This window comes from Sipha flava, unplaced genomic scaffold (genome assembly GCF_003268045.1).
Source record: "Sipha flava isolate LNK unplaced genomic scaffold, YSA_version1 176_pilon_pilon, whole genome shotgun sequence".
NCBI lineage: Eukaryota > Metazoa > Arthropoda > Insecta > Hemiptera > Aphididae > Sipha > Sipha flava.
The window spans coordinates 2,756,003-2,780,948 of record NW_020272062.1 but is presented as its reverse complement, the minus strand read 5'-3'; the positions used below and the strand labels follow the sequence as shown (position 1 = coordinate 2,780,948).

At 32.0% G+C, this 24,946-nt stretch overlaps 2 protein-coding genes across 3 annotated transcripts in view; both read right to left on the bottom strand.

Moving 5' to 3' along the window:
* Positions 1–971: 971 nt before the first annotated feature.
* LOC112680436 (heterogeneous nuclear ribonucleoprotein L-like) overlaps positions 972–24,946 on the bottom strand; it is a 55,891-nt gene continuing 31,916 nt past the window's right edge. The window contains exons 2-6 of one of the 2 annotated variants that reach the window (XM_025550528.1): positions 2,618–3,291; positions 2,064–2,217; positions 1,631–1,736; positions 1,439–1,552; positions 972–1,328 (exon numbers count right to left, since the gene is read on the bottom strand). In XM_025550528.1, the coding sequence (XP_025406313.1) occupies positions 1,021–1,328; positions 1,439–1,552; positions 1,631–1,736; positions 2,064–2,217; positions 2,618–3,039 (1,104 nt within the window). In that variant the 5' untranslated portion in view covers positions 3,040–3,291 and the 3' untranslated portion in view covers positions 972–1,020. Of the gene's footprint in view, positions 1,329–1,438; positions 1,553–1,630; positions 1,737–2,063; positions 2,218–2,617; positions 3,365–24,946 lie in introns of those variants that run through there. The other variant, XM_025550527.1, reaches the window with a different exon arrangement.
* LOC112680415 (protein FAM200A-like) overlaps positions 9,548–24,946 on the bottom strand; it is a 26,470-nt gene continuing 11,071 nt past the window's right edge. The window contains exon 3 of the mRNA XM_025550500.1: positions 9,548–9,774. Within this exon, the coding sequence (XP_025406285.1) occupies positions 9,548–9,774 (227 nt within the window). The remainder of the gene's footprint in view (positions 9,775–24,946) is intronic.

The following is a 24,946-nucleotide window of genomic DNA, read 5'->3' as shown; positions in this document are numbered from 1 at the left end:
ATTTTAGTTACATAATGAAAAAAATAGTAAATAAATATTAGTATCAATTAAAACAAAATAATTATTATTCTAAGAATAGGTAGACAAGGATAACTTTTAGTTCTGATTCGGCACCAACAAATTTCAATAGCTAGGCTATTTAATTATTCAATAGCACCTTCTTCCAATTTGTGAAGGCCGTGGAGCCATTTAATGAATAAATTAATTAGACAGTTAGCAACCTTGTGACTCATTGTTTGGTTCAGGAATCCAAGCTCATACCAAGCATTCTGAGCCAAATTCCATTTCGATATGAGGTCTCTTCCTTGACCACACTTAAAGCGATTTAAAACACTCCATTCTTTCCTTGGCAATTGGAAACCCGGTAATCTTCTGTTCCAGCTGAGATACGAGGTCATAATTTAAAGGATATTAGTAGACCATGCTTCTTTCCAGCGATCCATTATACTACAGCAGGGATTATTCATAATCTACCAATTAGGATAACGTGATTTCGGTCTCATACTAGGTAAATTCATGATATCCTCATAAATTGGCAGACCAGGGTACTTTAAGTATTTTTTCCCACTCCTTTCTTAGTGCCTCTACTCTTCTCAGATATGGAGGTGGGATATTGGCCATGACAGGAAACTAAGGAAGGGGACTCACCCTTAAAAGTGAATCATGTCTACCAGTTACTTCAAGTAAATCCCCGTTTTCGCTTTTGCCCAAACCAAATATCTGGGCTTAATCTTAGTAAGGAGATTGAATTGGGCCGCATGTATCAAAAACAAACGTAAATTATTAAACTCCCGCCTACGTTTTCTCAGTTAGGCTAAAAAATGATGATTGTAAACAAAACATTTTTATCGACTTATTTTTTTTTAATATTTACTTGAATACGGACGGAATGAAAATACAACGCGTAAAGCAATACAACACCATATTATATAGGTATGATGTTTTATTGTATGTTCACATAGCTTATAGATATATCCCACGAACGGGATGAATAAAACCAAATCTCCGAACGTTCACACGTCAACTGACAGTCCTGGCGGTACTAGGTCCATACTGGGTATCTTCGGGGGTTTCGGCTTCGGGGTCAATGGCCTCCATCGTACGGTCCCTCGTATCCCATAGTGTCCAGGGCCAGTCTTCATCGGTCGCTCGGGTTACCCGTGACACTTTATACTCCATCATGGACACGCGGTGTTCATGTCTGTAGAACAACCACGGAGTGTTGCGCGGCGTGGCGTTGAAAACCAGGGCGCTCGAATCCCCAGATTTTTGCTGTATCTCCAACCATTTTGAAAAGCATAATTTCATCAGGAACGGGAATTTGGATCCTACGACACACATACATGCCATCGAGTAACAAACGTTTGACAACAAACCAAATAACATCGTAACGCAAAACAAGTCGTAACAATGATACAGCGTGATAGCAATAATATACTCGACGATTCTAGCTCCATGTGATTTAACAACAGTATAGCCTTGGCCGCCAGGTCGACGCTTTTCATTTCCAAAAGGCCCGTCGAAAATTTAGCATCGGGCTGTTTTTGAGGTACTAAAAAAAAACAAAACAATAAAATCACTGTTCATATATGTCACGCGTGAATTCAAAGTGTTTCGATGAACTACTAACGAATCGTTACTGATTGGACCGCGTCTTTGCAACTGAGGGCGTTTATCACTGCCCTGCGAATCTGCGAGCCGTTTATATCCAACGGTGTGTTGAAGAATTGCAAAATCTATTGAGGAGTTTCAATCGATTTTATTATATTAGTATATTACATCAATATGTCGAAGCAGTGATATATTTAGGACTTTTCGTGGGGGGGGAGAAAGTTTCTAATTACTAATATCACTCTATTTATATAATTAATATATTTTTGGTTGTATTTGTAATTCGATCGAGATTTATAACAAAAGGTAAAATAATTGCTCCCGTCATTTATAACGGAATTTCAAACGTCGATTAAAAAATAAAAAGAAGAAGCTAAGGGAAATAATTACGAACCTCTCAGGAAATACACCACTGCATCAACTTAAACGTTATGATACACGTATAAGCTTACCTTCGACGGTGCTATGATTCGACGTTCGTTTACAAACTTTGCTTTGTACGAAAACCGGTTCAGTTTGCTAGTATCGTAGTATTTTTGTGCCGGCGTCCCGTCCGACAATCTGATGACTTTTCCTTGGTCGCGTATATAAGACAAATTGGAATACCTAAAACGTCCAATGGGAATCATACGATGTCGACTGGTATATTGATTATTCAAGTTCTCATGTGGTCGACAATAAGAATGAATACATTAGAAATAAAACTTTGAAATTTCAAAATAAAAAACTTTTAGAAACTATCTTGACTGAATATACTATGTTATTTCGTTCAATATATTTGAGCCCAAAAGAACCGAACACGATAAGTATGGAAATTACACCTGTGGAAGTGGCATAGGACGATGAACGTCTTAAGGCTGCCAATTTTACTTTTTTTTCCTTGGCGTGTGTAGTATTATTGTGAATTCTTGTTTTAGCAGATTGCGAGAATCAGGATTAGCATTTAAATTCAATATTCCATCGCTGAGACTGTTACGATCCGAATATTTAAAAATTGATCGCTTACTTGACTTTCAACTTCAACTTTTGTTGATCCATCGGCAATAAGTGCAGGTGGGCCACGCAGCGTTTGGCGGCCTCGACGTCGTTTAGCTCGACGAGAACCTGTCCTTTTCTAAGTATCTTTACGGCAGTCACGTTGCCGTACAGACAGAACATATTGAATACTTTGTCGCAATTAATTTTGTTTCCCAGTCCGTGTACGAGCAGCGTTTTTCCGGGTCCTGCGCGCCGTGTCTGTGACGACGATGACCGGCGGAACGGCGGTATCTCCGCTGCCCGAATCTGGCTTTCTGTCGATCCGCCGCACTTCGTTCGACCTTTGGTCCCTGTGAACATTGCTAGCGCGGAAAACATTATTATTACTCTTTCCGTAACCGTAGCTTCCTCTTTTGACCGAAGATGGACGTGGTCGTCTGTCTCGAACATTCAACACGTATTCCGTGGTCGAACGGCGTCCGGCGGTTGCTTCCATCTGTCGACCTCCATTGTAAACCGATCGGCGTCTACACTCGGTGCATTGGCGATGTGCAGGCTTCATCAAAATGCGTTGAGTGTCTTCCTGTTGGTTTCTGTCCATCGCGAAAGAGTAGTAAGTAGTGGTCAGTAACGGACGAAAAGAAAAAAGGTTTCAAGACAACCGTTTTGAATTGTGAGCAAGAGTGCAATGAATCTAAAAATCTACGAATGAAATGAGATGAGCAATCGGAGTACACACGTGCGTTTTCATGGTTTCGACGAACCAGATGTTATTTAGCTGTTTAGTAAACGGCCAGTATAAGAAAATTATACGATATTAAAAATTACTATTATAAAAACAAATAACTTTACAATTTTTTAATCATTAAAAAAAAATTATTAAGTTGTAACGTATTATTCGTGTTATTTATTTTTTATTAACGTCTTCAGCGATCCTGATATAGTTCTCATTGACTTATTTAATTGGAAATCGATTTTTGATAAGTGTTTACTGTTGATCTAAATTGGAGCGCAATACTCTGCTGTAGCATACACCAATCCTAGTAAGGCAATCCTAAGAGAATTAGAGTCAGTTAGAGTCAAGGTGATTAAAAATTAAATGAGTTTTCTATATAAACCATAATTACGATGCATACATATATACTAGATAAATAGTACAAATTATAATTCTAGACCATAACATTACTTATTTACACATGTCTAGTTCAACTAAATCAGTGCTTCTCAACGGGGGCAATATCGCCCCCCGGTGGGCAGTGAAGGAGTACCGAGGGGTGGTGAACTCGTTTAGGGCGATTGAGGGGCGGTGAGCTCGTTTTGGGTGATTAGGGAGCGGCGAACTTTTTTTCCGTTCAAAGCAACGTACCAAGATTTATCTGTAATTGTTTTCCGTTTACCGATTTCTAAAATAAATTTGTGATTATGAAATATAAACTACATATATTAGAGGCAGTGCGTTATTATCTAATAACGAAAAAAAGAAATCGATTTGACATCGTCAAAAGAGGAGACTTACGGCTTCATTTCACAAATTTTGAACCAAACGTAAAAAAATGGGCTTTGAATTACCAAGCATTTCACCGATAAATACATTTCAAAACATTTAACATATTTAAACATAAATTTTACATTTTATTTTTATTATATTTAAATTTATATCTATATTATTTATTATTCAATTATAAACATTTCATGTATACTATTTTTATTTTTATTTTAATGAAGTGAAGGGGGGCGTTGAAAAACATTTTGCTTCTTAGGGGGGCGGCAGTTTGAAAAAGGTAGAGAAGTACTGAATTAAATCAACTCGATGAGCCATACAATGGGCATATATAGCATGTAGATATTCAGTATGAATTTTTTTCTGAATACTATATATTAACCTGTCATTACACTGGTACCATCACAATACAACTAAATTACATGCATTTGTTGTAAACTTTTATGTATGTTATATTTATTATAAATACTTATTAATATAATAAACTATAATATAATTATAGTATAATATAATACACTTATGGACTTACTTAAAATAAATTCTTAATTCATCGCACGTCACGTCATTTTTATTTTTTGTAATGGTCGTCCAGTGAATTTTTAACCAAGACAAACAGTTTTATAGAAAATAACTATGCAGGTCCATTTGGCATTAACTAGAACGTAACATAAACATATAATCCCTGCACTTCTCTCCACCGTGCATTAAACAACGATATTCATATTTGCTCTGCATATTTAATTCATGCACAGTTGACCAAAAATTGTTTTTATCGAAAAACAGTTACAATAAATAATATAATAATGTATAATAATGTTTATACATTTATATAAATAAATATGTGCTGGTACATATATCAATGCGTTTGTTACCTAGTTGTTTTTAAAACTCTTCTCGTTAATAATAAACAAGTAGACCCATTAGTCTTGCCATTTCGTACGGATTATATTTCACCTCTGTACTTTTTAGAGTATTATACAATACAATATATAGTATACTTTATAAAGTACAAATTGAAAAAGATAATTTCGAGGTAAGTATTATTAACGTGTTTTGCATGCAAAAAGTTATGGTAAAACTAATGGCGTTTCCATTGCACACAGAATGGATTGTCATCACTATTTCGGAGATTATTTGGAAATGGAATGGAAGAGAAGGTGGTTCCGTGAGTGCCACTTGTGCGGACGCCGGAATTGGTTCGGCAAAAAGATGGCAAAATGCACATGTAAAAATTATTTATAGTATTTCTTTAGCGGAACGCGGTATTGCTGTTTTTCGTTCATAACACTTTGAATATAAAACTTAAATATTAAATTGAGTCAACCGTTTCTGCTATATTAACATCGCATATATGATGAGTGTTTGCCATTTTTCTTATAAAATATATGATATCTTCTATTTGAGCCTTCTCAGACAGCTGTTTAAAATGTTTTTGTCGACATCAAAATGCGCCGTTACTACGCAATAGAGGACATCGTACGGATTTCATCTTCATATTTATGCGCACAGGGTAGCTTAAAATGTTCCCTAATCAAGCGAAATTGTTAAGCAGTAAGGTGCTCTAGAATCGGTTCGGATAGACCAATTACATGTGATGTGATTGGTTGAACAACATAATATTTTATCATGGATAGTTAAGACATAAATCATGTTATTAAAACGTAAAATACTCCCAAGTACTTTGTATTTTGTTTTTTAATTCAAACAAATAATTATATTCTTCTCGAAAAATATCATAAGAATACTAAACAACCCGGTCAACTTCAGCGAATGGAGTTGGAAAAAAAAACTAAAGTTTTCGGCTTCTATCGATCAACCAAATTGTTAAACTTTTATATCTCTTTTTTGATTTTTTTCGGCGATATAAGACAACGGTTTTCCGTTTATCTTAAAAATGCAGTTAGTTATACTTGCACGAGGATAATACCGTGTTTTTTTTTTTTTTTTTTTATGAAATCGTGCGCATTATGTGCGTTTCGCAGTTTGCAGGCGGACGTTTGTGCACAAACACTGTATGAGGGCAGACGTGATGGTTAACGGCTATCCACCCGTACCGGCCCCAGTCTCTCATGTTTGTCCCCAGGCCGTCGAGACGCACTGTGCATCCATCAACACCGACGTCAACACTTCGGTCGACCTCACGTCCGAAATTGTGGTGCTCGCTCCTCCGGACTGGTTTGAGACGCACCAGATCAACGTGCCAATCACTTGGGTGGCTGATTTCGGTATCCGACCGGGGAACGACACGACCGAAATAACATCGAACACGGTAAAGGCTTCGGTGCACATCTTAACCAACATTGCGGTCACCAGGCCACACGCCAACCGCGACGCGGACTACCACGTCGTCAGTGAGAACGTCAGCATCCGGTCCGTGGCCACGTGGTCCACCGAGGTCGTGGCCAGGCAAGGGTGCAGGGCCACGGACGTGGTGACCTTCGACTTTCGGTGGTCGACTAACCCCCGGGTGAACGTCATCCGGGTGGCCGCCCCGGCTGGCTAGTCTTTAGCCTAGTCTTCAGCCTAGTCTTGACACGACATTACAAACCGGACATGACATTACACACCGGACGTGACATTTAACTAACCAGATGTGACTCGAAGGATTACCGGATTCGACTTTGAACATCGGACGCGACACTTTGAATACCAGAGACGACGAAGACCAGACAGGAGCAGACAGGAGACGACGATGAGGAAGATAAAGTTGTGCGTGACTTCGACGCGCGGCTCTTTTTTCCTTTTCTGCCGCAACAAACAGAAGGATGCGTTTCAATACGAAACTTGAACGGGAAATCGACTAAGATCGATCGTCCGTGAAAAACATCAACTGCCGCGATTCGTCGACAAGAAACAATCGCAGGTTCAAGTTTTTTTGAGCACACGACACTTCGCCGTTATCGTTATCGCAGTGCGTCTTATGCCGGTGTAACAGGCAAATAATACCTAACCAAAATAATACCATAACCAAATCATACCTAACCTAACCCGGAAAATATTACCAGGGGGGGGTAAGATTTTCCTAGGCATATTTTACCCCCGGTAAAATTATCCTAGGTTATCTTTACTCCCGGTAAGATTAACCTACGTTGATTATACCCCCTTCGGTGGGTACGATTATCCTAGGAAAGTTTCTCCCCCCCCGGTACAATATTCCTACGATCTGAAAACACAGCACAAATACAATTATTTTTTTAAGCGATCTGTTTTTTAATGTAAAGACAATGGTTGTAGGTATAAACGTTGTTTTATTAACAAAATTTGTTTTTTCTCCTTCCTGTTATCTACTTAAAATAATTTTTACCAACATATCATATGGAATTTTATATTTCAGAACCACAATCATGCTAATTATCTATATTTTATCATTTTCCGATAGTTGGCGTCTTTTATTCGGATCAACGGATTATTCCCAATTCTAGTGTACGCGCCTTTAGATTGGTAATAGTACTGTGACAGCCAGATGTTTATCGATTTCACCGAAATCATAGTATTTTTGGAAATTATTTGTAAGGCGTTATCGATTACACCGAGCATTTTACATGTTTATTACGCCAATTATTGGAAAATGATAAAATATAGATAATTAGCATGATTGTGGTTCTGAAATATAAAATTCCATATGATATGTTGGTAAAAATTATTTTAAGTAGATAACAGGAAGGAGAAAAAACAAATTTTGTTAATAAAACAACGTTTATACCTACAACCATTGTCTTTACATTAAAAAACAGATCGCTTAAAAAAATAATTGTATTTGTGCTGTGTTTTCAGATCGTAGGAATATTGTACCGGGGGGGGGGAGAAACTTTCCTAGGATAATCGTACCCACCGAAGGGGGTATAATCAACGTAGGTTAATCTTACCGGGAGTAAAGATAACCTAGGATAATTTTACCGGGGGTAAAATATGCCTAGGAAAATCTTACCCCCCCCCTGGTAATATTTTCCGGGTTAGGTTAGGTATGATTTGGTTATGGTATTATTTTGGTTAGGTATTATTTGCCTGTTACACCGGCATAAGACGCACTGCGATAACGATAACGGCGAAGTGTCGTGTGCTCAAAAAAACTTGAACCTGCGATTGTTTCTTGTCGACGAATTGCGGCAGTTGATGTTTTTCACGGACGATCGATCTTAGTCGATTTCCCGTTCAAGTTTCGTATTGAAACGCATCCTTCTGTTTGTTGCGGCAGAAAAGGAAAAAAGGGCCGCGCGTCGAAGTCACGCACAACTTTATCTTCTTCATCGTCGTCTCCTGTCTGCTCCTGTCTGGTCTTCGTCGTCTCTGGTATTCAAAGTGTCGCGTCCGATGTTCAAAGTCGAATCCGGTAATCCTTCGAGTCACATCTGGTTAGTTAAATGTCACGTCCGGTGTGTAATGTCTCTTGACTTTGGGTTTCGGATTCGGCTACAGTTACTGGTCACTTTGGTTATTGGCTTGCAAATATCATTTGTACCGGCTCTTGATCTGATCGAAGCTTTTTTTTCAAGCAAATGACCTCTAAATGTAGCCATGAGCGAATATTTTTTTTCTTTATTTCGGTTACTGAACATTTCAGTTGTCCACTCTAACCCATGAATTGTTGATTTGCTTCCTGTTTTTGTGGTACAAATGCATCGGGTTCCATACAACGGGTTCATTTTAGTATAACTCGAAAAACTTTAACGTAAATTCATCGGACTAGTGACACATGATGAAAATCATAACAAAAAAAAAAAAAAAAAGCGACGAATATGTGAGAATGCACGAGTATGAACTAAGTGCTCTTGTGTTTGCGTCTCGATTGGCCTCGTGTCCTTTGACTCGAGCACAAAAAACCGCTTCCGACCAAACGCCATCGAGGCGAGGCGACATGAGCTCATCTAGTTCACTCTCGGTTGCTCTCGTAATATCTCGGCATATGTGTACTACCGGCATTAAGATGATGTGCTACGTAGTGATGGGAATTTTACAGTAAAAAAAATGTTCGGTAAATTTTACGGAAATTTGCGTACATTTTTTTAATAGTGTATATATATTTTTTACTAATTTATTACGACCACAATAACATGTTTATAACTCGGCTAAGCAATACTATCACTCGACACTTGTCCACACTTAACCTCAAATATTATATTTAAATATGCATAACTATGGATAATATGATGAATAATAATATGCACGGAATTCCGCAACTTCAATCATTATCTAAAAAAAAAATTCAATTAAAAATAGGTTGAACTTAAAATTATGATTTATGACTTGTAAAATAAATTTTCTCTGATAATTTTAGCGATTTTACTTATTTTATCATACTCATTGCCTTTGAGTAGAATTTTTGCCACTTTTTTTTAAATACAATATACCTTCAACATCATAACTATATTTTAAGTTCTTTCCTTGGTAGTTTGGGTCAACCAAGTTTGCTGCAAAATTGATTGGATGTATAGTCATGTTATAACGTTCATCAATATTTTATAGCAACATTGTTCCTTCTATTTCAAGTAATGGGGAAATAATATAAGTTATAAAATGTTGTTTGATTTCATTCAAAGCTTCTGGTACGACAGAAAGTCTTGGTGTATCACTCTCAAGAATTGTAATCCAATTAACTATTGAACAAACGAGAGTGATAAGATGTTCAACATAGTTCCAACATTTGTCTGATAATATCTTGCGTTTCATTGTTTTATCTAACTTTTCTATTATTTTAATAAAAATAAACATAGACAATATATATGTTTATAATAAATTTAAATATTTTTTCAATTTACTAACATTTATATCATCAGAAATCGTCTAATTCTGTAGTGTGCTTTTATTTTTTTTAAGACTTTCTAAAAAATTTATTAATGAGTTCCATCTGGTTTTTAATGGAAGTTTGAGGGAAAATTTGATGTTTTTCGCTTTTTGAATACGTGTAATATTAGCTATAAAAATCAAATGTTGCTAATGTTAAGTTGCACATAAAAATATTTGAAGTAAATGGTCACTCGATTTTTAGAACGGTAAAAAATATTTATCGGGTAAAAAAAAATATCGGTAATATTTAGATAAATTTACTGAGCTTCCGTCTATAGCTATACGTAATTGTAATTGTAAATTTTACGTGCGCGGACAATATATTGTTATGAACTGTATAAAGGTCGATTCACACTATACGGAACGTCAACGTCACGTTAAATGTGTTATACATTCACATCAAAACGTCAAAACGTCAAACGTAAGCGTCAAATTGTAGGAATCATTGCAGTTTACTGAGGTTGCTTAGACCATATCCAGGCTCAACGATAAACGGGGACATCGAAAAACAAGTATTCAATTATAGATTGTCTCGAGCTCGTCGTGTATCGGAAAATGCTTTTGGAAATTTGGTACAAAAATTTAGAACTTATTTTAGAAGCATAAATTTATCCCCTGAGATTCAATTATTTTCCTATTTTCGTCCATATTACATCTTTATGATGATTATCAGTGTACTTTTTATGTGCCATATTGTAAAGTTCATCATATAAACGAATTTTTTCTATTAAATTTTCATCATCCATGATAAAATAATGAAAAAATAACTAAAAAACGGAAAAGTTCAGTTGTCACATTCATACTATCCGAATAGACAAGAAAGGGACCGGTTGCGTCACGTCAAAATAAAGTTTTCGATAAACGTTGCCGCTTCGTGACGGTGACGTTACGTATTGATGACGGTGTATGGGAACATTGCGATATAAATACATAGTAAAATATTTTGACGTGACGTTGCCGGTCTGTGACGTGACGTTGACGTTCCGTATAGTGTGAATCGACCTTAATCGTTTTATTCTTTCTGTTTGTTTAATCAAACAATACTCAAAACATGGAAAAAATAAAAAATAAAATAAAAACATAATTTTGTGCGATTACAAAATTAATTACCGATTTTAATTTTTACGTCGGTTGAAAGTTCACTACCTGACGTCATCGAATTAAAATGGTTACCTAACTACTCAACATATATTTACGAACAAATACATTACTTCTGTACCTATTATCTATAACAATTAACAGTACTGTACCAAAATTTAAACGTGATATATCATGATAGACGTAAACATGAGAAATAAATAAATGTATACAATGTAAGCGCAAAATATGCAGAATAAATAAATGAAACCAACTGAAAGGAACGAAAGCTATTCGCCGATGAGGCGGTTACATGGGGGTGAATCTAGGGGTTGAGGTTGTCAGCTGACCCACAATTCTTATTTGTTAACATACATGGCCTCTTGAAGACTTCTTATACTTGTTAAGTGTGCCGACTTTTTAGGTTGAAGTTAATACTAGACTGGGGCAAATTCCCCAGTTGTCAACCCCCCCCCCCTACAAATGACATCCATGGTTTAACTGTATAATACAGTATCAGTAACATATCTATGTCATAAAATAAAACAAATGTTTTTTTCAATGATAATTATTAATAAACTAAAAAACACATAATACATTTTTTATTTTTGTTACAAGGTATACATTTATAATCCAGTGTTAGCCCTAATAAGTGGCCTCTTGAAATAGCCTGACCCACAGTTCTCTAGCTGTGGATCTGCCATGTATATCGAACAATTAACCGCAGTTACATGTTGGCAAAGGTCCACGACCGATGCTGTTTTGGTAGAGTAGAAAAATTCATCATACTATGACGTGTTCGTCACGCTGTTTGCGGCTTGTATCGCGTCAGAAAGTGAAATTTTGAAGACCTATTACGTTTACTGGGTACGCATATATTCATAAGCGAAAATCGGGGGAGGGGCTTGAGGGACTAAGTCTCTCAAAAAGTTTCAAGTAGTGATCTTAGCCCCCCTTGTCATCTGGATTTAACAGCAATAAAAATGCCTAATAATTATTTTCACAAATTCACAAATTTAATCGTGAAATTTCTTGAAAATTTATTAATTGTAATTGGGTTACATGAAACAAAAATATTTTAATTTAATTTTTAAATTAATAACATGGTGATTTTTCGAATAAAATTAATCAAATAATTTGAGTCTATAATAAATTGTATTTACGTCTGTTCAATTATCAACAAATTGAGCTGTAGCTTCGTCGGAAATCCAATAATATATTATTTATAACTTATTGTTATTGTATTGGACGTTTTAGCTGTCTTATTAAATTTAAGTTATAAAATTTCTTTTATCATGGACTAAATATAATTCTGTCCGTGTCCATGGTTTCATCATATTCATATCTCCACATTTGACTGCTTTTTACTTCCGAGTACAAACTATAATTAGCGCAGATTTTCAACTGTACTTGACGTGGATATTTTATATTAAATAGGTACCCATTTCAGACTTGGTTTTTTATTTTTCGTTATCTTTTTTGATTTAATGTAAAGGGATTACATTTAATCATTATTAGTAAGTTTTGTTTTTATTACAAGTTTTAATAATAATAATAGTTATTATAATACTTTTTATAATTATTAAATTATATTTAAATAGCTTTTTTACATTTTTAACTTAAAGAAGCCCGCTCCTGTAACCACGTATAGTATAAAAGTCACAGATGATGCGAACCCAGTATGCTAATATTTTTATTGTTTAATTTTCTTTTACCTATTTTGCGAGAAAATTTTTTTTTGATGATATCAAAAATTTTGAATTAATATTTGCAAGTATTATTGGGTCGATCAAGTTCAATGGGTAAGGATAACTTAGCCCTCCCCCCCTATAATTACTCCAAATTTCCGTCACTGTATGTATTGCTATACTGTAAAAAAAAAAAAAAATAACGAGTTATATATTTTAATGTTTTTAATAATGTTTAATAATATACACGTTTAAAAAATAGTTAGCAGGTGTATGTGTTATAAAATGGAATAACTGTCTAATAGATATTTGAACCGTATATCCAAAAACGAATCTATGAACAAATAGTTGTAATCGAGTTTTCAACAAATTTTGTTGGAACATTAATTACTTTGAACAATATTCAGATTAGATCAATTTTATACCAGAAAGTGCTTATATTATATAACCGACGTATGCCATTAAGTCATAATAATTATATTTTCTTTTTGTAAGAGTTATTATACATTAGTTATTTCGTATTTAAATATAACGTTGTTTAAGGTGTTTAATCGAAAAACATTACTTAAGCTTATTCAATTTACCCAATTTAAAAATATTAAAATAATTCTAGGTACATTTTAACTAAATAATTGTTTAAATTACAAAATTATTCTATATAAAACAATATTTAAGAATACGATTGTGGATAGCTGTTGAATTAGAACTGTAAATAAACCAACGAGACTAGTATAAGAAAAACTAATCAATTGAAAACTAAAGGCTTTATTGCCATTTTACAATTTCTTTCGCTTTCAAATAAGCTTATTGAGATAATGATATTATTAGAAATATAAAATTATACTATTATTTTACACGAATAGAAAATTGAAATTTTTTGGATTTCTGTTTACGCTGAAAATGATGTTGTTTTGGCAATATTTTGAACCTTGCGATCTATTTGAAATACGAAGAACTCAATAAATTATTATTAATAGTTTTAATAAACCGATTACATTTCAAATAATATTTTTATCTGTATAAAAGTGACATATTTTATATTTATATCATTAATTTTTTTTCCAACCATGCAACTGTTTTTCTCTTAGTCAATTATTTTTTATTTATATATTCTAAAACTTTCGAGATAACGCTATTTTTTACAAAGCTTTAACAACATTAGCAATCGAGTATTAAATATTTATATTGCATTCTCTACATATAATATATGAATATTTAACATTTAAAATGTAAATAATGTAATATTGTTGTTTGTTACGATTTCAACCATAAAACATTAAGATTATTGATTACTCACAAAATACAGGAACATGTAATAATATGTCTGTTGCAGTTGTATAAATCATAATTTTTTTTTTTTAGTTTGAGATAATCATAACAATTTATTGACACATTTTGGTTCATATAAATTCATAATATTACATCATTTAGTTGGAAAACAATAATTATTATTTCAGTTCTACTGTGCAAACAAAGTAATGAGACGTAGGTTACTCCCATTCCGCAAAAAATAAAATTAAAATTTCACAATGCGTTTTTATAGTGATGCGTATACTATTATGCGAACATACTGTCACAATTAACTAACTTAATAACTCAAATCAGTTAGTAAAATAATAATATACCATCAATTGTACTTGGAAACGAATAAATGTACATGTCTACGGTAGTGAACCATTTTTCTTGAAATTTGTACACGTATTGCTTCATAGCAATAATAAACCTTTAACCTTCAATAATAAAACTTTAAAAAGAAAAAAAAAACTAAGGACATCAGCCTCTAAAGTTCATTGCTTGTTGTTTACGTGAAAACGTTGGGTTGGTTTTTATTACTATTAAGTGTTCTCGTTAATGATATATGTCGTTTACATTAATATTTTAACTCGATGAAACAGACACAAATGTTTCTCGATTACCATGGATTTCAGAATAGACCTATCTTTGTCTATTCTAAAAAAAATATATGACCGATAAAGTCATTATGGACACCGCATCGGTTGAGATATTTAAGTGTACCATCATCGGTCTTATGATAACGCCATGTATTATTCTAATAACACGTTTTATGTAAGACCAAAATGTTATCTCTAACGGTTTATTATTCTACAACAATTACTACTACCAGTTTATGTTCCGGATTACCGCATAACAATTAAATTATGACTATTAGTTTACCATCATTACTTGTTACTGATATTTCACGACTCGTTTGAAGTCCCAGACATTCGTTTGCGTTTTTATTGTTCGTTCATTAGGAAGTGGCCGTCGCCACCTAATGTATCAACACAAGTTCCTAGGCTAGTATGGAAAATTAGTTTTGTAACTGCTAATTTAGAAATTCGTATGTACGAAAAACGATGACGTACAAAACGTACACCTAATGACGGCGCAAGGAAAACGTACCTCAATGCGATCAATTATAAACTATGGCGTGTATAATGTTACTACGTGTACACCGAATGCGACGGCATATTCTTCGCACGTTCGTGTGTTAATCATATTAATACCGACTGTCGATGTAACGATACGATGTGTACGTGTATATGATGCATCTCGTGTGTGCACGAAAATATTAGACTAATCTGTTTAAAAGCGAGTACGCTCAACGTACTCGTATATACGCCTATGATACACTATCATTTGTGACGAGCATCAATAATAATTTTAATCGACGACGCAAATAATGTATTATGTTGTACATTACCATCAATACCATCGGTGTGTTTTGTGTGTGTACAACGAAATGTGGCCTAAAGAAAAGTTAAAAAAAAATAGGTAGGCACATCGAAAAGAAAACTTTTTATTTAAGAACAATAAAAAAAATATGAAATCAAATTAAAAATTATGGAACGAAATCTAATTTTCTTTTGGTTTTTGAAAATATATCAATACATAGTTACTATAGAAAAAATATAATTTTTATTATTCCTTGACATATAATATTATAATTTTTTTTTCGTTTTGTTTTATGACTTTGGGGGAGGGGGCATCACTACCATGCCCCCTCTTGTATCAGTGCCTGACTCGACCATTTTAATTTTAAAATTTTCTCGTTTTAGACGTACACACACACACCTTTTTTTCTTCTCCTTCGTCTTTCTCCCAACTATTTGGGATCGGCCACATTTGTTCTTAATCTCCACTCATCTCGATTTTCTACATCTCCGACGTACACACCAACAGCCCTCAAATTATTTTCAACCGTATCCAATTATCTCTTTTTTGGTTTTCCTCTTCCTTTTTTTCTTTTCAACGTTAATTTTCATAACCACTCTTACTCCTTTTATTTCCTCTCGTCTTATCACATGCCCATCACAGTTTATTTCTTCACATTTTGTCCACTATTAACGCTACATCAACACTACCTCTTACATATTCATTCCCTATTCTATCTTCTCTTGTCATTCAAGTAAGTATGATACACATCTATATATTATGATTACTTGCTCTTGCATAGTTTCAAAAATTCAATTAGATTTTGAATAACAATTAAGATTTCTTATTATCGAAAAGTCGTAAAACTGACTTTTTCTTTTTTTGTGTGTAATACACTAATACTGTAATACTCGTATATTATATTTCTACAAGAAATATGTGAAACTTTATAGTGTATAGTATTTAAACTATTCATCGGTTCGAAGTGTTGGAAAACAGAATCATATCGATATGGAAATAGTCATCACATTAATTTGTACAGAAAAAGAGCTAACAGAAACACAATCAATAATAAATACAAAATTTAGTATAAAAATAATAATATATAGAAAAAACAACGTTATCAAATAATGAAAATACGTTAAAAATGTTTTAAGCGAATCGAATCCGTATAGTTGCTTTTGGTTTTAAATTGATGTAGCTATATATCATACACTCCATAAATATTTCATTGTATGTTGTAGGTTATACATAGGCTATTATATATAGGTTATACATTTATGTTAGTTATTTCATACATGTATTCGTTTTTAATTTTGTTTGACTACTATTCATAGAGCTACAATACTGACGAATGATTCACATTATCATATATTAAAATTTTTGTAATTTTCAATAAATATTGAAATGCATTTGAATTTTGACTACAGTATTAGTTAACATTTGACTCTTAAATTTCTTTTACTCGGAATACGGCAAATAAGAATTAATATTATACCAGTTATGATGTATCCATTAAAGTATCGGAAGTTTTTCAAAAATTTTATATTTGAAAATACACGATGTGTTTTAATTTTTTGGAATATAGTTATGTTTTGAGATAAATATCATATCACTATATTATAGTTTTAGACTTGAGACTTACTTGGACTTCAGGTTCATAAGTTTATCCAAATATTAAATACACTAAGATATTTTTGAACTTTCAGAAGTTTTCGAGAAAGAAGAAAAAAACGTTACTGCTTCACGTGAACGTTCTTTACTTCTATAGCCCATACAACGCATACGGATCGGTGATATTTTTCGGTCCAAGAAATAAAAATCAAATATATTTACTAGTCACCTTTTTAAAGAACAAAAAAAAAAAAAATTGGATTCTTAAATCAAAACGAAGTTATAAATAAAGATAAAAATAAAATGGTTTACAATTATTAATATTTGTACTTTATTATATACTATATTCTTAGTAAATATAAATCCATGCGCGCGCGCGTGTGCGCGCGCGTGTGTGTGTGTGTATGTGTGAGTGTGTGAATAAAACGTATACAAACGATGGAATAAGATAGTCGGCATTGCATGTAAATAATTTCAAGCAGTTATGCGGTGATCTGTTCACGCAGACTGATAATAGTTTTTGATGTTTACCGCTCTTGGGCGTATACAACAAATAATGTTATGCTACAAATACATTACAATGTTGTTAACAATAATGTTATACAGTAACAGTTTTTATTGGAAACATGACGTGTTGATAAATGATTAATGCATTTTTATGTAACACGTTATCTCAGCGTCTCGGTCTAGACGTACGTTTTTTCTGCGACTACATATTGTTTTCCCCGTGAACTCTTAATTCTCTAAAATCTCTCTAAATCCGCTGCTCTTTACGCGGAGTAATCGGCTCAGATCCCCGAGCACCGTCGGCAGTGAAATATGAACCGTTTTTAATTGGCACATATAAAATTTTGTAATTATTTGGGTAAATATACATTGGAACTCGGTAAATCGGTTCAACAATTTCGGGTCGATGGATTGTACGTTGCGCTCACGATGGATCGTAGCTATAGTTATAGTTTCAGAATTTTACGACAAGCTTTGTCCGACATATTGTCCTATAAACGTAATACTATGGCTTTCGCGTAACAATCACGACTATGGATGTATCGTTGACTTATTGAGTAGCCTTGCAAATATTATTTTCATTTTACGATTATGGATATTTGTATTTAGCATACAATTTTCACTGAAGTATATGATATTGATTAATCACTAGTTAAGTTTTCAATTATTGATTTGTTTTTATTCTACTGCCTAAATCCAGACTTCTTGCGTCATTATTCTTATATTCATTGTTTATTTTATTAATCAACTACGCTCGACATTCAGTTTCTACACCGTATTATTAAGATGTATTAATTTTAGTTTCACTACAGTGATGTACATTATCATATTTTCCAAACTTCTAAGTATTTTATGCTTCCATATCATAAAACGGGTATAAATCATAAATGTTATATTATATCTAGTCTGTTGACTTTAAATTTGTATGTGCATAAATACTTATCATTAAATTTTATTTTTTGTTTAATATAGTTCAGAATTCAATGAATAAATAATAAATTATGTTTTTATTCTTTTTAAAATGTCTCAAAATTTGTTATTTTTATATTTGGTTTTTTCATTATGTATATACTATATAGGTTATATTACTACAAATAAAAAATATTTTTAAATTGTATTAAATATAGTAAAGCATATTTTGTATCAAAATCATTTTAGTTATATAATACCGCATTTTTCGATAGAAAGTTAGGATTTAAATTACGATTCATTTTCGCAGGTTTCGTAATTTTTCATTGTGGTTTTATTAGTTAAGATTTATTTACGAACACGTGGAGAAAACAAGATGACTAATTTGATTGAACACGCAATTTTTATAAACTGCGAAAATAAGTGTTTTAAATAACAATTTATTCGTGATATGTATTTTATGGAAATGGGTCGATGGGCCGACAACTATCTGGTAGACAGTCCATGGGACCGAAATTCCATGGACTGACAAAAATATAATAATTTACAATTTTACATTATTTATTATGTTCTTATATTTGTACTTATCGAATTCACTGTATAAGCTAATAGACCGATTATAGCAAAATACCATAAAAAACTATTAATATTTACTGACTTCCATAACTGTTTTATCTTTTGGATCCTAGTACACTCTCAAAGTCATAACAGGCAAGTACTTAAAGTTATCACATTATCGCTTAAAATAACAATTACAACAAATATTATTTGCTGCAACAGATTTAAAAATATTTTCTAAATTTTTTAATAAATATTTTATTTAACATTTTTAATTCATAAATTATGAAATAAGCTTTTTAATAATTGAGTTCACGCAGTATACTTCTTATACAGTGAACTCAATGAGCACAGATAAAAGAACATAACGAATAATGTAAAATTGTTAAAATATTAAAAATGGTTTTCATTACATTTTGTCGACCCCGTGAACTATAGACCCCGTGGACTATCAACCCATTGGTTGTCTGCATCATGTACTGTCTGCCCGATGGTTGTCGGTTCAATGTCGAGATATAATATAATACGTGATATAATACATATTCTTTGTATTCATCGCTGCGGATACAATTACGAATATACAGTGCTCGAATTGTGGGGGGACGCAGGGAAACGGCGTACCCCTTCTAATATTTAGAAATTTGAGTGTCCCCCTACTATTATGATGTTATAATTATAACGCTCAACAAGTTTTGGGGACGCAATTTTTTTTAAGCAAACAGAGTCCCCCTTCTTTAATTTTGCCAAGTCGAGCACTGCGCATACAAAAAGATTTGCTTGTTTAATAATATTTGAAATTGTTATTCGTCCACTTGAAATTATTAACAAATTAGGAGATTTTATTTAATTCGTTTATTATTGACTGTTGAATTTGCTATTAATATCTATGAATACTACTGTAGTAATATATGTCCACCTAATTGTAACAGAAATTTTCGTCTGGAAGTCACTTCGATAAACTTCAACTGTCGATCAAAAGATGAAAATAAATATTAAACTAAAATTAAATACAATTATCAATTATAAAAATTATTGTACTTTAAACATAGACTTTAAACATTAAAAGTCAAATTTTATGTGCGTTGGATTAATAACAAGCCTTAAAAAGTTGACATGAGTCGAATATAAATGAATACTTGATATTTTTGATTTACAAGCAGCATTTGCTTTACTAAAGTACTTAAATATTTAGCCGTAAGAAATAATATTGTAAAATAATTTGCTAAAACAATTACGTCTTATCTCAAGCTAAGCTCTAAGCTAAGCACCTACGAAAAAATGTTAGTAGGTAAATGTTATATGTAGAATTATTTATGGTTATATTACATTACATTTCATATTACATTCTCATGTCGAAAAACACCGAATTACCTTATTAAAAGATATATACAAGCGCTTGCTGTATAAAACGTTTAGATTTTTAGAAGACTCAAGGGGAAATAGTGAGTGTATAAAATTCTCGGGGTCTATAAAGCAAACGCTTGAAATGAAATATTCAAAATAATTAATATTTACCTAAAATTAATAAAATAATGGTTACTTCAAAATAACCTGTTCCTTAATTTTGTAAGAAATTATGCGGTTAGGTTCTTCATTCTACGAAAGATGTTTACAAATACATAACACGTTATGCCATACACCAATGGTTTGTTCTTGTGAAACAATTTTTATATCTAGCATTTTTTAAAAAGGTTGAAAACCACTGACTTATGGTATTGTTGGATGAGGTGGTACGTTTAATGTCTTAAGAGAATTACAAGTCTGCCAAAATAAAATGTTGAATGTGACCTTTAACAAAATTCTAAGATTTAATACTGAAACTTTTAATAAAGATTCAAAGTTACTATTCATAAAATAATTACATTATAAAACAATAGTTTTGCTTTTAAACAAATATAACATGATTAATCTCATATCATGAGGCATTACTACCAGATACCCTAATAACAATTTTTTAATAAATAAGCTGAATAAAACCACTTCAGGTGGGTATTTTCAAATAATAGGTAGAAAAATATTTAATAATTTATCTTCTGATATTCTTAATTTTCCCCTTGGATTATTAAAAACAAAATGTCTTTATGGTTATTATGTTTTTATTAATTATGTTTTCGTTTATTTACTATCATATTTTGCAATATTTGCTATCTTTATTATTTATAGAAAATATTAAAAATTAACTCCTTGGCCCCCCACTCGTGTCTTCTCAGTAGGACCCAGTATTTCATTGTATGAAATGAAATGAATTAAATTATAGCTACATGTTTACAGTTCAGTAAAAATATTGTTGTAAGACTATTAAAATCCTAGCCTTGCCAAGAATCGATAACCAATTGTACCTAAAACTAATTACAATCTGGTATGAGAAATTAATATTTCAAATTTAAATAAAATAACAATAACCATAATTATTGATAATTAATAAGATGTTTGTATACGCAACCCTATATTTTTTTTCATTTGAATATTGTATAGTTCATTGCTATTTTACTAATTTACGTACTTTGTTACTACGACTAATTATGACATCACTAATAGTGGTAACGGATTAATGTAATTTAATTTGCTAAATTATTCTTAATTCTATGTTGTTATACCAACGTCTACAAAATAAATGTACAAAAAAATAATCATTAACTGAAATTTCAAAATTCTAAAATATTTTAGAATTATAGTTGCCGGTTATAATAAATTAGCATACTCATAAACGACATGGATCCCGATGATATCCCTTTTCCATCGCACTATCGCATGTAACTTTTTCCAGAAATCCTACCGACTTTTGATAATAGAAATTAGAAATTATTATTATTATTATTATTATTAATAAACTGTAAAAGAAGTTCTAGTGCATTTTGGATAAAATTAATTAATAACTTAAAAATCATAATTCAGCAATAACAGTTTGCATACAGATCTGTCATGATTTCAAAATATTTTGGTGTAATATGACCTTGTCATAAAAGGAATAGCCGAATTGGTTCCCGTTTGTGTACAGGTAAAATATTGACAATTTTAATTTTTAATACAATTTACCTACACTATTAAAAATTAAAATCCAGCGGGTTAGTGCATAGAGAGAAAAACAAAATTTTAAAAGCTATATGTATGACATATAGGCACAACTATTATATCGATACGATAAAGTATAGAAATAAAATACATTATAGATTACTAGAGACTAGTAAATTATCGATATTAATATTACGGTTGAAACTTAAAACAGCGTTCAGACACTAAATTATATTAAATTTCGAAGTAATAATTAAAGGAAACTTACTAGTAAACAGAAAAGAAGTAACAAATATTTGGAATTGTATGACTGATTACATTAATAAAAAGATTACAAGAATTGAATATTTAAAGAAAGTATGTTTCAAATTTACAAATCAATTGTTTTGAATTGTATTTATTATATTTTATTATTTGTACTTAAATTGATGACAAGTTGATTTCCAAATAACGATTTAAAATTGTAGATAGTTTATCATTTTTTTTAACACACATTAACGCACATTTTTAACCAAGCCTACTTTAAAGTTGAAAGTCCTAAGCCTGTAAAATTGAGAAGGAAAAAAAATGTGTGTAATTAAACGGGAACCAATTCGGCCATACCTAAAATATACCTTTTTCAAATGGGAACAAATTCGGCTATATCTAATAAAATATCTTTTTCTGGCGGGAACAAATTCGGCATGTGATTTTGAAACTCGGGAACCAATTCGGTACCAGCTGTCATAAATGGCAGATAATGCTAACGTTTTGAAAATTAATTTCACTCTATGTTCTGATTGTATCATACGGCTTTCTTTATAATGTTCATTAATATGGTCATGTTTTGGTTAATGCCTTTTCTATTATAGCCTCAGGAAGAATAATGTCATAATAAAACATTTGTATTTGTATTTCTTAACGTATTGGACGCGGCTAAAGTATAGTAGTATAACGTGTATAATTTATGCAACAATATTTTTCCGGAAAATCCGTTAGGAATTGTACAATAAACGGTATTATATTGGTATTTTATGTTCAAACATGATTATTCAAATAAATTAACATTTTAATATCATTTTATTAATTGAATATTAAAAATAATTTAAAAATATTTATCTGATCGCATTTATGAGTTTATAGAATGTTATATATATGTATATATATATATATTTGTTGGTTATTATTATTTATTGTTATCAAAATTGTATTGTTTTATTACATTTATTTACTATATTATTAATAATTGTATTTTGTTGTTTAACTAAAATATTTTGGTTTAATATTTTATTTCGATTACTTTTGTATTTTTTGTTGGTGCTGTTTATTAAGTAATATCTTATTTGTTTTTGAAATTGTATATAATTTATAACCGATTCACATTGTATTAATTGGTTTTTAATGTATTGAAAATTTAATGCTTGATATATTTTGAATTTACTACCATTGTTTAATAAATTATTTTCAGTTTTATTGAAAATTGTAGAAGTTAAAGTAGTAACTCGTGGTTAAAAAGGTTTTTATTTTTAAATTGTTGTGTATTTACGCTTCTAAAATATTTATCTTATCATTAATCTTATGAAATTTTTTTTTCTTAAGTTTTTTATTTTTGTTTGATATGATTTTTAAAGTGTGAAATTTATAAGACTTAAACCACTTCGTGGTTTAAATATTGGTATAAAATTGTTTCTAAACTGTTTATCTCTCCTACTAGGTATTACATGTTTTTTGCTGAATAAAAATATTGTTCAGAGTTCAATTACCAATTACGATAAAATGATTAAAATCGGTCTACAAATACGTTTAATACTTACTAATTGGGCCACATAATATTATTTTGTAGTATATTAATCCAGAGGATAATAATTATATGCATGATTCATATCTACAATATAGTACCTTTATAGTGGTTGAGTATTTCGTACGAGATGATCAGATTAAACTCTCTTTAACCACAGAGGCGGAATATCATCACAATTCAATCACTTTAATAAGATATTCCATATTTTGATGTACAGACATTATAAACGTGTGTTGATTATAAATATTACTCTGATATTTTGAATACTTATTGTTCGTCATATTATTACATTTGAATTCTATATTTATATGCGACTAATTAATTTATACGATCAACGGATTTGTTATCTATTTATAAGATGCAGATTGCAACAGTGGCAGTGCAACAATGATTATTATTATGATTTATGTTATTCAAAACGTGTACAATATGTACATATATTCGACGCGCGCATATACCTACTGAATACGAAATTTTACTACATTGTATGGCACTGAAGATCAGTTGATAGTATTATTATAACAATAATAATTCATCACGAATCAACAACGAGTTCGTTGTGCCAGTCATACATACTGTAGTACGTACATATATGCTTTGTTGCCTACATAATGTTCTATATTTTACGAGAAAAATCGCATGTCTGTTTTCGTCGAAAAGAATTTGAATAATATATTTTAAAGTGTTTTTTTATTGTCGTTTAAGGACGTTTAAAGCATCATAATTGATTGACGGAATTGATGAAACGTTTAACCGTCGGAATGGCGGTAAAAAAAAAAAAAAAAAATAGCGGTATCTTTGTACTTCCTGATAATGTTATGCACAACACGTGTACAATACGTACGTTCGCGATCGCAGTAGTGTTTTTGTTCCCGCGTTCAACACTCGTCCGAGACGAACTGATCTGAAACGCGATCCAAACACGGCGTATCCCAAAGGTGATACAGCGGAATCGCGCTTCAATACGCCTTCCTTGTACAGCCGCGCAACTTTAGACAAGGGATCACTAGTTTTTCGGAGTTTTTCTGAAACTCCGAGTTGTGTTACACGATTCAAATAACCGATTGAAAATAAAGACAGTTGTCCAGAGGGCACGATTGTCGTTTCCAAGAAGCTACTAGGTATTCGTCAGTGGCGTTCACCTAGCCACCCTGGATAAAATGCGCACGCCCTGATTTTGTCGAAAAAGATCCCTTGGAATAATAGTATGATCACAATTATACGTGCGAGCACGTTTTCGGGACACGATCGTTGGTTGGGGGGGGGGGGGGG